The sequence below is a fragment of the Pseudonaja textilis genome, chromosome 7 (genome assembly GCF_049901715.1).
Source record: "Pseudonaja textilis isolate UNSWEBS1 chromosome 7, rPseTex1.2, whole genome shotgun sequence".
In the NCBI taxonomy this organism is placed as follows: Eukaryota; Metazoa; Chordata; class Lepidosauria; order Squamata; family Elapidae; genus Pseudonaja; species Pseudonaja textilis.
In genome coordinates this window covers 50,858,197-50,875,154 of record NC_141996.1, presented here as the reverse complement: position 1 = coordinate 50,875,154, position 16,958 = coordinate 50,858,197, and the positions used below count along the sequence as shown (strand labels likewise).

Genomic DNA, 16,958 nt, shown 5'->3' with positions numbered 1-16,958 from the left:
TTACAATGTTAATGTGTAAATTCAATTTTAAGAAAACATCCCAACCTATCCAAGAAGTATTTTTGGTTGAACATAATTGAGGGCTTTTTTTTTTTTTTTGGTCTTACCACCATTTAGACTGCCTTTTTGTCTCCCAAGTAATTTGAACTATAACACAAAATAGCATATTTTGCAATGGAGACTTAAATCAATATGCAGAGTATCAACTAGGGAGATGTGAACCGGACCAGTCTTTTTGCATAATTTGAATTTTTTTACTGCTATTATTGATAAATACTTCATTTAATGAATGGAGAAAGGGAAGTATTATACTCAGCGGTGCATAATAGTTTTAGATATGAATTATTAAGAGTTGTGTAATTCAGTTTTAATACTAGATATTTGTTGGGAATCTAGTCAAAAATAATGTTCTGAGTACTGGGTAAAAGGAAAATAATCAGACACTGTTATTAAGATGACTCATAACTGTTTATGTGTAATTAATTAATATGTGATGTGTTAGTACCAACATTTGCACTAGTTTCACCTTGACCATTTGCAAATTATTGTGATTATCTTAATAAACTAATTTCTTACTTAGATATATTGAAATTCAACTTTCGATACTGAATAAAATCCCCATTCTGCACTGAAATAAAAACGCTAAGCTATAGGATTTGTAATGATTTTCAAGCTGGTTGAAAACAATAATGCAAAGGAAGCCTGAGATATAAGACACACAACACACTAATTATATATTTCTCCAAGGACCTGTTGCCTGTTTTTTGAATGTCAAGTCACACTCTTAAAAAACTGTTCACAATGAAAAATAAACAAACATGAATATTCCAAGAGAACACACACAAAATAATCCACTATTAAGTAATAATTTAACTTTTGGAGTCTCTTCCAACATTTGTAGACAAATAGTCTCTTCTTCCCTCTTATCTTGGATGGCTTTATTGTTCACACTTTTGCTTTTAAAGCCACAGAACCAATCTATAAACTTCCAGTCTTTGTTATTACTCCCAGTCTTCTCTTCACTCTTCTTGTTACCCATAAGAGCTGCCTGTCCATTAGAGTAACAATCAACTGGTGTTTCAACTTCAGAGTTAAAAGAAATCACTGGATTGCTGTCATCTCTAGAAGTAATTAGAAGGTTGACATTTTCAGGCTGGTCATTTTTAACATTTTCTTCAGATTTCCCATTTGAAGATACCATTACACCGTACTTTAACACATTCGTCTTTTCTGCTTGATACGGACTGGCTGTTAATGTGTTTTCTTTCACACTTCTCTTTTTTATAGACCAAAATGTAGTTGTACGAACTTGTTCCGTTGAAGGTGGTGGGGTCAAAAAGCTGACTATTATAGCCACAATTCCAGTAATCCAAAACAGCCCAGCAGCAACATACATATAATGGATATTCTTGATGAAGAATGGTCTAGTGTCTGGCTGGTTACATTCAGGGACACGATAGACAAATGCCAGAATTAGCCGTGCAGCTCCTAAAGCAAATCCAACCATCCCACCAAAGAAGGCCCCTTGTTCATTACAACGCTTCCAGAATACACCCAAAAGAAATATAGCAGCCACTGGAGGAGTCAAATAGTCTGCTACCTCTTGTATATATAGATACATTTGACCTCCTTGCATTTCTACTATTATTGGGACCCAAGCAATGCTTATTACAACCATGAAAGCAACAAAAACTCTTCCAACAATCATCAGTTCTCTTGGTGATGCATTCTTCCTTATGAGGAGCTTATATATATCAAGTGTAAAGATGGTACTGGCACTGTTAAATATAGAATCCAAATCACTCATTAGTGCAGCAATCATGACAGCCATCATAAGGCCCCGCAGACCAACAGGAACAAGATTCATTACCAGACGCGGATAGGCAATGTTAGAGCATCCAGCTCTGCTTCCACAAACTTTCATACAATGTTCTGGATTGATGCATGCAATATCATCTGCAAACAATATCCGTGATATCATGCCCGGAACAACTATAAGGAACATAGGTAAGAGTTTTAAAAAACCTGCCATCAGAGTGGATCCTTTGGCATGAGCAATATTTTTTGCTGCTAACACTCTCTGGACAATTACTTGGTCTGCACACCAGTACCATACAGAAGCTGGAGTCTGTCCCAAAATGAAACCAGGCCAAGGAATATCTTCATCAGTTGGTTCACGTAACATTTTCAGTGCATCAGGTTTTGGATCAACATGGCAATGATTAGTATTGGAAATATTATATGTCAATAAAATCGATGTAATATTTGGTTTGGCCAACATGTATTTTCGTTTAAGCTCTTCAAATCCACCCACTTCTTTAATACTTATGACCATAAGTGTGAAGGCACCAATAATCATAAGCAAAGCTTGAACTGTGTCTGTGTAGATAACTGCCACAAGGCCACCAGTCACTGTCAGCAATGCAGTCATTCCAATCAAAAGTATCACTGATAAATAAATATTCCAGCCCAATGACTCTTGAATGAACAATGCTCCTGAATACAAATCTACTGAGAGTTTGGTGAAGATATAGAGAATTAGAGACAAAACAGCAAAATACACTTGAATTCTGTGCCCTCCAAAGCGTTTGGATAAGTACCCAGGCATGGTGTATATTCCAGATTGTATGTAGACTGGAACAAAGATCCATCCCAAGAGTTGCAAAAGCATTAAGGCATTGAATTCCCATGCCCCCACGGCAAATCCGCTTGCTGCTCCAGATCCTGCAAGCCCAATGAAGTGTTCACTTCCGATGTTGCTTACAAACAAGGAAGCACCAATTGCAACCCAAGTCATAGATCGCCCTGCAAGGAAGTACCCACTTACAGTGCTTCGATTGTATTTCCACATGGCAAAAAAGCCTATGCACAAAACAAGCACAAAATAGAGCGCCACAATGGCAATGTCTGCTGGTTGCAAAGCCGCCCTCATTTTTGTAAAACAAGTAACTTCCAAATGCTGATGTCCAGGTCACAAACCCCGAGCCTTAGTAAGATAAATCAGTTTAGTTTTACAAACACTGTGGATCAAAAATCTGTCCTTTGGTTTGCTGTCTTGATAGCAGTGGATGCAGTATAAATCTGAGAAGATAAAATGTGTTTTTTCCGCTTCTTAAATACTTAGTGTGCACTTTTATTCTCCAATCCACAAGAGCATCATCATTTACTTTGTTGATGTAGGAGAAATTCTTAGTTGCAGCTAAGTCTAGTGAGGCCTACTGTACCAACCCTGCAAGGCAGCAAAAACAAAAGATAAAATTGAATTAGAGAAGGCTTTACTATGCACCAGAAAAACTTGAATTCTGTCATAACAAGTACTTGAACATAGCTTTTCCTCCCTTTGAAATGAAATATTGAATTTTACACAATTTAACACATAACTTTCAAGGATTGTAAACAAGTTATATTAGTAAAGTAAAAGAAAGTGCATGCTTTCACTAAATAAACTACCAAACCTGCAGCACTAAGTATTAATTGCAACAGAATGTTTTGATATTCAAAATGATGGTAAATCAGCATCACAGGAGTCTATTCTGGATTTATATATTGCACCCTTCAATTCTTTCAGAATCAATTATCTCCAAACATGATTTACCTAACTTGATGTTTCTGTGCAATATTGTATCAATAGTGTTATAAATTGCAAAACCTTTAATCATTTCCTTCTCCAAACTGATCTTCACTATACCCAGTTCCCTTATCCTATGGCAGCTGTGTACATACACATTTTTTTCACATAATTTCTTCAAAGCTTGAAGATGAAAATGCTTTATATATTCATGTTCTATGTTCAATATGGATGTTTCTTTTTTAAAAAAATGACTAATAATGTCTAAGTGCAGTACTGCAGGTGACCTTTAGTAGGCCAAAGCTAAATTCTGGCAAGATGGAGGATTTCTAAGAATGTGACGAGTTCAGGAGTTGTTTTGCTGAAGTTGTACATTTCCTCCACGAAGAAATGGTTGAGGAAGTGGAAGCTGTGGAAACCTTGGGAAATAATCATCATGTCACCCTAGAATTCACCATACTGAAGGCAGGGAGAACTAAAGGTAATCAGATTAATGTTCTAGATTTCAAGAGAGCTGACTGCAATAAACTAAGAAAAATGTGGAAAGGATTGTGGGAAGGATTTCATGGATGGAAATGCTAAAGGGAAAATAATTCAGCAGAATTAGGAAATTCTGAAAAACAAGGGGTCTAATCGGGGACTAAATTAAAACAATACTAGAAAGAAAAACAAGAGATAGGTGATGTTATTGTAAGGTTGCAAGAACCCTCTGATGAACTGAGAAACAAAATGGACAAGTTTTTAAAAATGAAAAGGAGGGTTATATAACAAAAGCAAAATATCAGAAAGTAGTCCAAATCTCTTTAAGAACGGGGTTAGGAAGACGAAGGGTCTCAATGAGAGGAGGTTTGCATGGAAAGCAAAAATAACCAAAAAGATTTATTTGGATGAAGCATGAGAAGATTAAGGAAACAATCACTACTTTGAATGAATTCAAGTCACTGGGTCAGATGGATTACATCATCAACTATTAAGGAATTAGATAACATGATCTCAGAACCATTAACTGTAATCTTTGAGAACTTCTGAGTGAAGGGAAAGCATCAAAGGAACAGAATAGAACAGAACACTGTTCCGATCTTTTGGAAAGGAAAAAAAACTGTAGACAAATCACCTTGATTTCAGTACCTAAAAAAAAAATCCTAGAAAGTTCATAAAGCAGTGTGTTTGTAAGCACTTAGAAAGTAACAAGGTAATTAATTGAAACCTGCATGAGTTTGTCAAACACAGGTTGTGTCAGATTTTATGGCTTTTTTTAAAAAATAATTAGCTAGATTAGTAGCACCTGATGAAATAAAAATTGCAATTCATAAAAGTTTAAGCCTTTCACTAAAAGTTGTTAGTTAGGAAATGTATTACCACATCCTTGATTTTTGACCACCACAAACTAACACAGCTCCTCAATTATTACAATGATTAGATTAGTAGACTAAAGGAATGCTCTGGATATGATAGAGAATTCAGTAAATTTAGTAAAGTTGATCATAGCCACCTTATAAAACGGAACAGTGAGGGATGTATAGTCTTACTACCAGATGAATTTACAGCTGGTTAAATAACAATATTCAACATGTCTTTAATAAATCTACATCTGCATGGATAAATATATCCTGGGACCAATTTAAAGTGCTCTTCGATGTTTTTCAAAATGACTTAAAGCAGTGCATAGAAAAACTGCTCAGTAAATTTGCAGATGACAGAAAGTTGGGAGGGGGATTGCAAACCACTTAGAAAATAGGCTCAAAGTTCAAAAATACATTGATAGAACTGAATACTAGATACTTTCCAAGAAAATGTAGCTTAATAGCAAGACATGTAGGGTTCTGCACTAAAATAAGAAATCAGATGTACCAGTGTCAGGTAGCTGGCTCAGCAATAGCACCTGTGAGAAAGATCTAGGTATTTATTTAAATAAATAAACTTATTTGTCCGGTATCTCTTTGCTTCACTGCATTCATAGTATAGGTAGTTCTCATGTAATAATGGGACTGGAATTTCCATCACTAAGCAATGCGGTCATAAACCATGATGTTATGTGACTACATCACTTAGCGACAATAATCCTGGCAGTCCCTGTTGCTGTTGCTAAATGAGGACATTCTGCAGCTTCCTCCCGACTTCTAACAACCAAAGTCAGTGGGGAAACCAGCAGGAAGTTGCAAGTTCCAGATGGTTTACAAATAGGCTGGCAAGCAGGCAAGTAAGTGATAGGCATGTGCAAGCAATTTCAGGTCCATAAGTGGTTGCTGGGGGTTGTATGAGTAGTTGCAGCAGCATGTACAAGTGATTTCGGGTCTAGGTGTGACTGAACATCCACCTTCAATACTGCTTATATTCACTCACTACACCACCCTCCACCGTGGAAGGCTTCTGAGGACACAAAATAGGTCTATCTTTATGCTACTCTGAGTATCTTTCTCCTTTATCAGTTACAACTTTGTGAAATAAAACTGTAATCTAGGAAATTCCTCAGTAAAACAGTGGGAGCCTTTCAGTTTCATATGTTATCCTTTGTTTCTTTAAAATTGAGAGGGTAACCCTGTTTGAAATTATGGAGACTCATGCAAGTAATATTGTAAATATTCTGAAAAAACGAACAACCATGGAACGCGGACACGTAAAAGAAATACAGGAGCATATATAATAACTGACAGAATAAAGTTGACTGGAACAATTGATATAAACATAATTCATCAATGTAATAATACAAGATCTGATTATTTTTCAAAATCATTGAAAATGAAGTAACTTAGAAAAAGCAGGAATTAGGAAAAAAAGTTTAAAATGAAGAGCTCCCAAGAAAAAAAAATCATTTTAATGCTACCAGTTATTTTTCATCCACATATCTACTGATATAAATTCAGATGTTATATACGCTATATAAGTTATATATTAAGAAAACACATTCAAAGAATTCAAAGTGACCTGTTACACGTTTTGGCAAGGAAATGAAACTCTAGATTCTACCTCTGTACAGAACTAGTCCATCTGGTAACTAAGGCAACAATGTATAGAGCAGATAATATCCTTTCCAGTAAAAAGAAAAGAAATCTCATGAAATTGCCAAAATTAATACCACAATTGTATAGCCACTTGTTACAACCACCAAAACCACCTGCAGCATTTTCTTTTCAATATCTGTCATTACTACAACCAAAACCCCTGGCTGGCTTCAGGAATGGCATATCCAATCACCCACACATTTTCTGAATCATCCCAGTGCCTTCTTTTCCTTGACATTTTCTTACACTATCCTCCCAAAACATTTCTGCATGGAACATGATTGCTTGTTTAGATATGAACTATCCAAATTCAGTTTTCTTTGTATGACCATTTTGTACATCTCTAAAGAAAAAAAACTATTGGGTAAGGCTTTAATCGGATATCTTAAATATTATTAGTTAATCTGCCCAAACTAGAAAAACCAACACAATGGGGCAGTAGTCATTCTAAATTAACGAACATCAAAGACAATTTACAAGATAATCTAATGATGCATTGTTCATGGTAACCTAATATATAGTATGGAATACCTAGAAGATATCTTAATTACTCCACCCACTACATCTCTGGCAGAACTAAAGATTATGCACTTCACAAATAAACGACAATATTCCAACCCTTGAACATCCAAATTCATACAAAGTAAGGTAATACATAACCAAATAACACATTACAGGTAGTCCTCGACTTACAACAGTTCATTTAGTGATCATTTGAAGTTACAATGGCACTGAAAAAAATGACATATAACATTTTAAAAAACACTGATTAACACACGATCATTGTGGCATCCCCATGATCACATGATCAAAATTTAGGTGCTTGACAACTGACTCATATTTATGATGGTTGCGGTCATGTGATCACCTTTTGCCACTTTTTGACAAACGAAGCCAGTAGGGAAGCCGGACACATTTAACCACTTGGCAAGATAGATCATAAATGGGGCAAAACTCACTTAACTGCTTCACTTAGCAACAGAAGTTTTGGGCTCAACTGTAAGTCAAAAGGCTATTGTTTCTATTTAAAACCCAAGTAATAAATAAATGTCTGTATAACACTGCGGTCTTTTAATCTATTAAACCTGTAGATATTGGTTCCCATAGCCAAACAGAAACGAGAACATTTGTGTGCATAATAAAGTGAAAACACATGTTCTGGTTGCAATTATGGGAGCCTAATATATGAATCAACTCCAGTTCCCCAATCTATTAATATAGATCTCAGCTTTTGTGTATTAATACACCATTTTTGTGTATTAAAAGTATCAAAGGAATTTAGAAGATTCAATCTGTACTTATGATCTTTAAAGTTGCAATTTAGTTCAGTGGTCACCAAACGGTGGGCTGGGGACCACTGGTGGTCCGCAAGAAAACTTTGGTGGTCCATAGAGAAATGTCCCCCCCAGCAATTAATCCAGGCTGTGCGGAAACACAAGGCTGTGCTACCCACATGGCACGCCCACCCGCTGGCCCCCACCCTTCGGCCAAGCACAAACCTAGTAGAGCCACATGAGCTTGAACTAGAAGGTAAGACCAATGGCAGGGGAGGGAAATCTGGCCCGGGGTGGCTTGCTGACATTGATGGAAAAGTCAGTCCCATATTCCAGAGCTGCAGTAGTCACAAGACTGGCCCTTTGGTTATCCTGGAAGAGCTCCTCCAGCCCACGGCAGGCCAGTGCACCCAGGTGAAACAGCTGCTCTGGGATGACCAAAGGGCCAGTCTTGCGACTACTGCAGCTCTGGAATATGGGACTGACTCTCCCACCAAAATCAGCAAGCCACTGTCAGTCAAAATTATATTAGTGGTCTGCAGGATTTAAAATAATGAGTTTGGTGGTCCCTGAGGTCCAAAAGGTTGGTGACCCCTGACCTAGTCTATCTGCCTATCCAAAGGGGGTTCTATAATTATAATTTCTATAACTTATTTGTTTTTCTATAACTTACTTGTTTTTAATATGTAAATTAACTCACTCCAATTCAGGATCTTACAATTGCTCGCCTGTTATAAGGCATCTTGCAGTCCAAATGTATAAATAATTGCCTTATTTACTTCTGAATAGACTGGGGAGAGGGGGGAAGATTTGCAAATTATCCCCAGGTTTATCTGGGGGAAATTTTTTCTTTCCAGATGTTCTTAAAAAGTGATAGAAGCCCATGGAACAATGATGCACTGAATGTCTGAAGATGCCCAACTTCTTTCACATTTCTTTACTTTTTTGCCCTTTGTCAGCAATGGACTACCACTTTGGCAAGCACAAATATAGGTTTAAAGCAGTTCTGAGGTGCTTTTTTTCTGACCATTCCATCGTAAGAAAAAAAAACCAGAGGGAATCTGGTAGCCCTTTTTCCAACCAGTGGTAGCATTTTACGAACCTTTAGTAAACATCAGAAAAGATACTACTGATTTTTTGCTACCACAGACTAATTTTATCCTCCTCCTAGAGTCTCCATCATAAAAATATCTTCCTGAAAAAGATTCTTTGTAATTGCAGGTTAAAAAATGGTCTAGCTTCTGTTTCCATTTTTAATAAATATATTTTAAAAAATAAATTGGAAACTCGTACACAGTTATCATTTGAGTCTCTTCTTCATGTGATTTGATGGGATTCTAGTTGAAAAGAGGTGTAGATACAATGCTTCACTGGGTAAAGATACAGGTTTTTCAGTAAAGTCCCTTCTTGGTTTTCTTCCCTTCAGCACAAATGGTGTTTATTAGCAGGCTGGTAAATATTGTTTTCTGTTTGTTCATTAGCATGTCTGTGGTGACCAAAAAAAAGAAAAAATACTCCAGGCTTCTTAGATACTAGTTTTGTGGTTACCAACTCCTGCTAATACAGGAATCAAAATAAGGGAAAAAGTTATAAAAAATATTATTTTCATTTTTTCTAAGCATATTTTATTATGATCATCAGAAAATATCAATATTGTATTTTAAGGTAAGGCAAGACATGTGATGTGAATTATGGTAAATGGGTAAGTCCTATTAAACTTATCAATTTTTAACATTAGAATTATGGGCACTGGTTAACTGTCAATTTACCATTTCAAACAGAAAGATATTTTCAATAAGAAGGCAAAATTATTCAAAAAGAGAAATACTTTGCTGTATTAGAATAAATTGTTTAGTTTTACATTCTTTCAAGAGTAATAAAATCAAGTTTTCCTCAAGCTGAGTTCACTGATACTTTACAACAGATCAGCGGCTCATTATGATTGATCTTCTATTTGCACTAGAGAAGATCTGTTTTCAAGTTAATCAGTTATCAGTACCACAGATTACTTTCATGCATCTTTTAATCAAAGTTCATGTGTACCAAGAAACTTCATACAGCCTTCCTGTCAGCAGGGAACTTTAAACTAAACAGAAGTAGCATTCTTAATAGTTCAATCCAGAAAATCATTCGTTGCCCTCTCCCCTCTTTAGAAGAGCGTTAAGAAAGTTCAAAACTTAAGAAAGTTCAAAACTTTCTTAAAGATCCATCTCATCTTGGGCACCCTTTTTTTGAACCATTACTATCTGGCAGATGGTACAGGACAATAAAAACAAGAACAAATAGGCTGAAAAATAGCTTTTATCCCACAGCAGTAACTATATTGAATTCTACTGTATAGTATAATATTAATGCAGTATCAGGGGTTCAATTCAATTGTATAGAATGTGAAGGATGTGTTTTTTGTTTTATTTTTATAGTTTCTTATGCATGATGTACACTGAAGATGGCATTTAATTTTGTTGTACGAGATGCAATGACAATGAAGTAAATTAACCTAACAGTCACTGTTAATGCAGAAAATAATCCACATACCTTTGACCTTACTTGATCCTGCCAGCAGTTACCCACTCCTTAATGTCAACTAAATCAATTAGCTCCAACTTAAACTGGCATTGATCTATTGAATATCTACATCTGCCAACCTATATAAAGAGAAATATACCCCCTCAAGAAAAATGATAAAAACTTTATCCTTAAATTCATATACATACAATATATAATCGAACAAGATATATGGAGAGATATTACTGTAATTTACTGCAATTCATTCTCCAGTCTTTTTTTATTCTCTGAACACAATTTAATAAACTTAATTACATATATACCCTAATGCTAGTCATATATGGTGTGAGCCCTAAACTCTTGAAACAGCCTTGCAATGAAACTTGCCAATTACATAATAATAATCCCATCATTCTGCTGGTACAGGTAGCTCTTGAGTTAACAACCAATTATTTAGTGACTAATCAAGGATACAACAGCACTGAAAAAAGTGACTTATGGTTTTCACATTTATTATTGTTGCAGCAATCCCATGATCAAAAGTTGGGCATTTGGCAACTGGCATGTATTTATGACAGCTGCATTGTCCTGGTGTCATGTGATCACCATTTGTAACCTCTCCAGCTAACTTCCAAAAAGCAAAGTCAATGGGGGGGATTCCAGATTTGCTTAAGGATCACATCATTCACTTAACAACTGCAGTGATTGATTTAACAACCATGGCAAAAAAGTCATTAAATGGAGTAAATCTTACTTAACTGCCTTGCTTAGCCACAGGCATTTTGGGTTTAATTATGGTCGTAAGTCAAGGATCATCTGTAATGATATCTTCAAAAGCATGTATGACTATCTACATTTCATAAAGAGTTTTTAAAGCACACTGTCAACACTTTAAAGTCAGTGTCCATTTTTCAAGCCAATCAACCAACAGAATTCAAAGAAGCAACCAATTAGTAGTAGGAATCTCTAAATGCGACCATGTTCTAGTCTCCATGAATACATCTAAGAAAACATTTAATTTTTCAAAAGGAATAGAATTTTGGCCATAAACAATAATCAGTTCATAAATGAAAACTCATATTTCTAACACAGAGAACTGGGAAAAATTCCAAATGAAGAAATGATATAAAAACTCATAATGCTAGATCAAATTAACTGTTTAGTACATTACTATGCTTTTCATCATTCTTGTTCTATTCCTTTATATACTGGGGAAAAGCAGTATATTTTTGTAATTTCCTTATTAACAACCTGTTCTACAATGAACTTTGTTACATAGTAAAATTATATATATATATATATATATATATATATATATATGGAATTCGGCTTTGCTCGGGTATTTTCCCACGTCATAGTAGTTGTGCTTTTAAAGTTGTAGCGACGTTTCAGCAGAATCTCATCTGCCATCATCTATATGTGTGTGTGTGTGTGTGTGTGTGTGTGTGTGTGTGTGTGTGTATGTATATATATAAATAAATTTTTATTATAAGAAAAATAATATTTTTATATACAAATATATTATTTATATATAAATAATAATATAAGGGACACAGTGGCTCAGTAGCTAAGACGCTGAGCTTGTCAATCAGAAGGTCGGCAGTTCAGCAGTTCGAATCCCTAGTGCCACATAATGGAGTGAATTCCCACTACTTGTCCCAGCTTATGCCAACCTAGGCAGTTTGAAAGTACAAAAAAAATGCAAGTAGAAAAATAGGGACCACTTTGGTGGGAAGGTAACAGTGCTTCGTGCGCCTTCGGTGTTTAGTCATGCCGGCCACATGATCACAGAGAAGTCTTCGGATAGAACTGGCTCTTCGGCTTTGTAACGGAGATGAGCACCTCCCCCTAGAGTCAGAAACAACTAGCACACGTGTGAGGGAACCTTTACCTTAACCCAAAATAATACAAAATTCTCTGAGTAATTTAAAATAACAGACCTTGCACTTGCAGGAATACATTAGGAAGAATTTGAAATAACATGTATTACTTGTGGAGTCAATTTTAAGTATGCAGTTTTTATTTACAGACAAGTGAGGTCAGCGAAATACTTTCTCATGAATGGAAAAAACCTATATTTTAATCAGAAAAACATTTAACTCTCTTGCCCTCTTCTGGGCAAGTTCATAAAGTACATGTATTTCTGAAAGGACATAAAATAGAAATGAGAAATATATCTCAAGCTTATTGAGATATGCAATTGGGTTTAAATTATTTTATATACATTTTTAAATATACCACTTTTAAATACCATGTTTGTTATAGAATACACTAAACTTTTGTCATTAAGACAAAGGGCAGTGGTTGTTTATTTTGTTCCATTAGAATAGCAAATACTGTAAATATTTTAATTAGATGGCTTACACTCTTGCTTCTATTGTATTTCTATCTGAATTGATTCAGATATTTTTATCCTCAGAAAATGTATGTTCTTAGCAATATCTATCTACCAGAACACAGTTTCATCTGACTAGCAATACACCGGTACAACAGTGCCTTTTGGACCGAAAATTCTAAATGTAAATGCAGATCAAATTAAAGCAATTCCTTCCTTATGCTGTTTGTTCATTAAAAAGCCATACTGAATTATTTGTATTTTTAAATCTACATAGCAATGATTTGGAAGATTTCTATCTAAACATGGAACTCAAAGATGATCGATAAAGACTATTTCTTGGGCATGTGTTTCTTTTAAGAAGGAAAGCTTTGTTTCTTTAGATAAGCTGACAGTCTTATTTAAATATCTGATATGACATTATGCCAGGGTTATTGTTTTATACAGATTGTGAACTCTTTAGTTGCAAAATCCTAATTCTTTGGACTTTAATTCAGAAATGCTGCTTCCAAAATGTTTGGTACCATTTCAACAGAATCTGTCTATGCTTTCTAAAATATTTTTAAAATGTACTGTACATCTGAGATGGTCCAAAATTATATGGCCCAGCAACTTGTATATCCTGAAACATAGCTAATTTATCTTGCATTTTATGGAACATACCCCAGGAATGTATGAAAATTACACATTAAAGTAAGCAATCAGAAACAAATGTGTGACAATACTCCAAAATCTACAAACCCAGGTCCCAAACATCAGAAACATAAAACCCAAGTAAAACTGACTGTGTATTCAGAAACATAATATGTAGAATATATAACACCTCTCATGTGTATAATAAATTTTTAGTAAGCGAAGAGCTCCATAAGCAAAAATGTTTTAAGACTGTAAACATCTCCTTTGAGTTAACTTCACTAACCTCAGTGGGACTTTGCACTTATGCTGCATATAGAATTACGTATAGTGCAAGGAAATACTGTGAGCTGCACAGTCTTCTGTATTTATGAGAAAACTAAAATTTCTAATTAAAGCATTCATTACCAGTTTACCCAAATAAATACATTTAAATCATTACCCATTTCCTTTTTCGAAATTATGTCATGCTCTTCAGTATATACCCATGATGGCGAACCTATGGCACGCCTGCCGGAAGAGGCACGAGAGGTTGCCCAGAAGAGCCCCACTGTGCATGCGCACACACCGCCCACACCACCTGCGCTACAGCTGATTGTCAGATATCTGGCGCGCATGCGCAGGGGCCAGGGGTATGTGGGAGGTGCATGTGCACGCGCAGAGATGCACGGCACATGCAGGGGGGTCGCACGCGCAGAGCCACATAGCATACAGGGATCGCATGTGCATGTGGGGGAGTAGCATGTGCATGCACAGGGAGTGTGAGCATTGCCTTCTGGGTGCTTGCACGTGCGAGCGCAATTTCAGCACGGGAGCCCAAAAAGGTTAACCACCACTGGTATATACCAATATCAGAATCTGTTTTAATATGGAGTCACTTATCAGTACCCTGTCACCACTATATGCTTCAGGAAACTTTCCCAGAATTTTCTAGCGTTCTTATTTCTGCATGAATCTCAAACCTGCAATGTGAAAAATAGGCCCTCTGCACTTGAGTTATGGACTCCCACCCAATTCTATCTATTTTGCCATCTGTTATTTTGAACACCAGGCACACTTACTGATCAGAAATCAAGCAATCTTTCAATGCTACCTTTCAAGCGCTCTAGAAAACCCCAGCTGGTTTCAAAGGTAAATCTAAAGAGTCCTAGGGTCATCTTTAAAAAAAAAATCAATCCCAGCCATTTATGTTCTATTTATATGTATAAAATTAATATTTCTGTACATCTTGGCAATCAAAAGCTTCCAATGGGAGAAGCATTTAAAAGATGATCGACTAACAACTATCAGGAGAGCAATTATCAAGCATGCAGCTTTCCAGAAGTGCCAAAATGAAACAGTCCTAAAATAAAAAAAAATGCTGCGATCAGGCTCAATAAAACACCGCCACGACTTAACAAGGGCAGCGGGGCGATGATTTCTGCGCTTAAGGGGAAGTCCCTGCGCGCGCGCGGCCCGTGGAAAAACCCAAGCGCTCAGGGAAGGGGGAAAATATACTGTGGTTTAAACATGGCACCTTTTCCTAAACGGCTAAGAGCGGCTCCTTTAATCGCGTTGTGTTTAAAAAAGGAAAAAAAGAAAAAGGCCACGAGATTACACGTGCGCTTTCAGGGAAGGGAGAAGCCGCTTAAGAAGCAGAAGAAGAGTTTCAATTGTTTCAATTGCGAAAGCGCCCTCGAACTCTCCCGAAGTGATTCGCCGAACGATAACGAAAGAAAAGCCAGCAATGGCGGGATAAAAAGGCCGTCCTTTTCGCAGCCGCACGTTGCGGCGGAGGAAGGATGACACATGGTCGGACGTGCAGGGCTGCCGGGAAGAAACCCAGGGCGCGCAGGAGCCTCACCGGGGTTTTGGAAGCTGGGCGGCCCGCGGAACCACAGCGTCTGAAACGGGGGAAGGGAAGAGGGATACCTCCTGGCGGAGAAAAGAGGGCAAGGGCACCGAAAAGGGCAGTGGCTGGTTCTACACACAATCACACAACGTCCACACCCACTCACCCTCTGCATGGCTTTCAGGATCAAAGCCAACTCATAACGGGGCATCTTTGGCGGGAGAGGAGCGGCTCAGCCCCACCAGACAAGGGGAGCGCGGCGCAGGAAAGGATCGGACGCGTCTCCAGCTGTACCGAGCAGGAGGCAGCCGGGTGTTTAAAAGAGGTCGGCTGGTGCGCGCACCCGGCGGGCCCGCCCCTTTGCTCGCGTCAGGCGGCGCTACTCTCCCGCCCTCTCCTCTCCTTGTCCTCCCAGGACTGGGGGCAAAAAGGGGCTTCTTCAGGTGGGCTTGTCCCAAATTACGCCGGGAGACCCTTTCTTTCCAACCCGTCCAATTCATAAGGAAAGGCGGCCCCGTGCTTGAAATGAGGCCTGCGGGCGCTGCCTCACCTTCCCCACAGTAATGCCTGTCCCGCCTTTTCTGCCGTTGTTTTTTTACCCCTCCTCTTTCATCCGTGGCCGCAAATACTACTGCAGAGAGTGGAAATTTCCACTGAATCCCGCCCCTTCTCTTCCCCTTGAAGCTGCCCATGGGAACTCGCCTGCCCTGCGAGACCCCTGCCAGTAAAAGCCGCCTTCTAACCCAGACCCCCCCCACACACACACATCTGTAGGTCTCCAAGCTATTTCCCTCTCCCCCCCACTCCCGCCTGGCAGACATGAAATGGACAGCGGCTCTGCTGCCGTGTTTCGCGATGCCAGGGTCCTCCCTGCCTCCGTTGCCAGAAGCTGCCAGAAGCTTCCAGAAATACCTGTGGGTTTGCAAACCTTAAGCTTCGGGAAAGAAAGAGGGGAAAAAATTGTTTACATACGCACAACACCACAGACGTTTGGAACATTCCCACGAACAACGATAAAATGCCTATATCGCAAATAACTCCGGGGTGCAGCAGATAAATAGCATCGTTGCTCCTATAGACGCAACACTCCCGGATACGTGTTCCGCTGCCTTGTGGACTTCTGGAAGTTGAAGTCCAAAGTCTTAAAGTTGCCAAGGTTGGAGACCCCTGCTCTAACATTTCACTTTTTTTTTTAAACATAAGTTTACCGAGAGCATACACATGCGAAAATAAACCTCAAATCTCTTCCCAAAAATAAATTGGGGATGGGAACCCAATATTATTTCACTGCCCTGTTATAGTCCATCTAATTGTATTTCCATTATTGCCAGTTTAGTCTTTCTAAAAACATACTTTTTGTATTTGGACTGTTCCACAACCATTGGCATGCCCCGAAAGGGAAAGAGGCAGGAAACGGTGTGAATACAATACAGTATATTGTCTTCTACACTTAAATAAGGGGGGAAAGGGAAAAAAGGAAAACAAAACCTGACCCTCCCCTTATGTCAACATCAGAGTCCAGTAGAGGATATGGTGTAAATCGGTCCCCAGTTGCTATTCACCCCAAGGATGCAGAGACACTAGAAACTACAGGACTCAGGGCAAAGATATAGATTCCTCTGGTCCTATATTGTAAAACTTCACAAAAGAGAATTCCCCTGATGGAGGCAGATACTTTGAACCCAAAGAACTAATTTCCCTAAAATAACACAACCCCTATGTGAACTTGAACAGGTCCTCTTTAGAGCCCTGTGCAGATTGAACTACCACCACCAAATGCAATTGGAGGGACAGATCCAAACCAAATAGG

General features: G+C 37.9%; 2 protein-coding genes across 3 annotated transcripts in view; both read right to left on the bottom strand.

Annotated features, from left to right (window-relative positions):
- The window catches only part of MRPS6 (mitochondrial ribosomal protein S6), a 36,157-nt gene extending 19,923 nt beyond the window's left edge, over positions 1 to 16,234 (bottom strand). The window contains exon 1 of one of the 2 annotated variants that reach the window (XM_087937599.1): positions 16,121 to 16,234. In XM_087937599.1, the coding sequence (XP_087793725.1) occupies positions 16,121 to 16,147 (27 nt within the window). In that variant the 5' untranslated portion in view covers positions 16,148 to 16,234. Of the gene's footprint in view, positions 1 to 15,314; positions 15,455 to 16,120 lie in introns of those variants that run through there. The other variant, XM_026700558.2, reaches the window with a different exon arrangement.
- SLC5A3 (solute carrier family 5 member 3) lies at positions 469 to 15,450 on the bottom strand. The gene is made up of 2 exons (XM_026700557.2): positions 15,315 to 15,450; positions 469 to 3,229 (listed from the first exon to the last, which is right to left on the bottom strand). The coding sequence occupies exon 2, from the start codon at positions 2,930 to 2,932 to the stop codon at positions 797 to 799; it is 2,136 nt and encodes a 711-aa protein (XP_026556342.1). The 5' UTR covers positions 2,933 to 3,229; positions 15,315 to 15,450; the 3' UTR covers positions 469 to 796.
- Positions 16,235 to 16,958: the final 724 nt, after the last annotated feature.

What these genes read in the sequence shown, in the direction of transcription:
- SLC5A3 (XM_026700557.2), bottom strand. Translation starts at nt 2,932, where the DNA reads ATGAGGGCGGCTTTGCAACCAGCAGACATTGCCATTGTGGCGCTCTAT.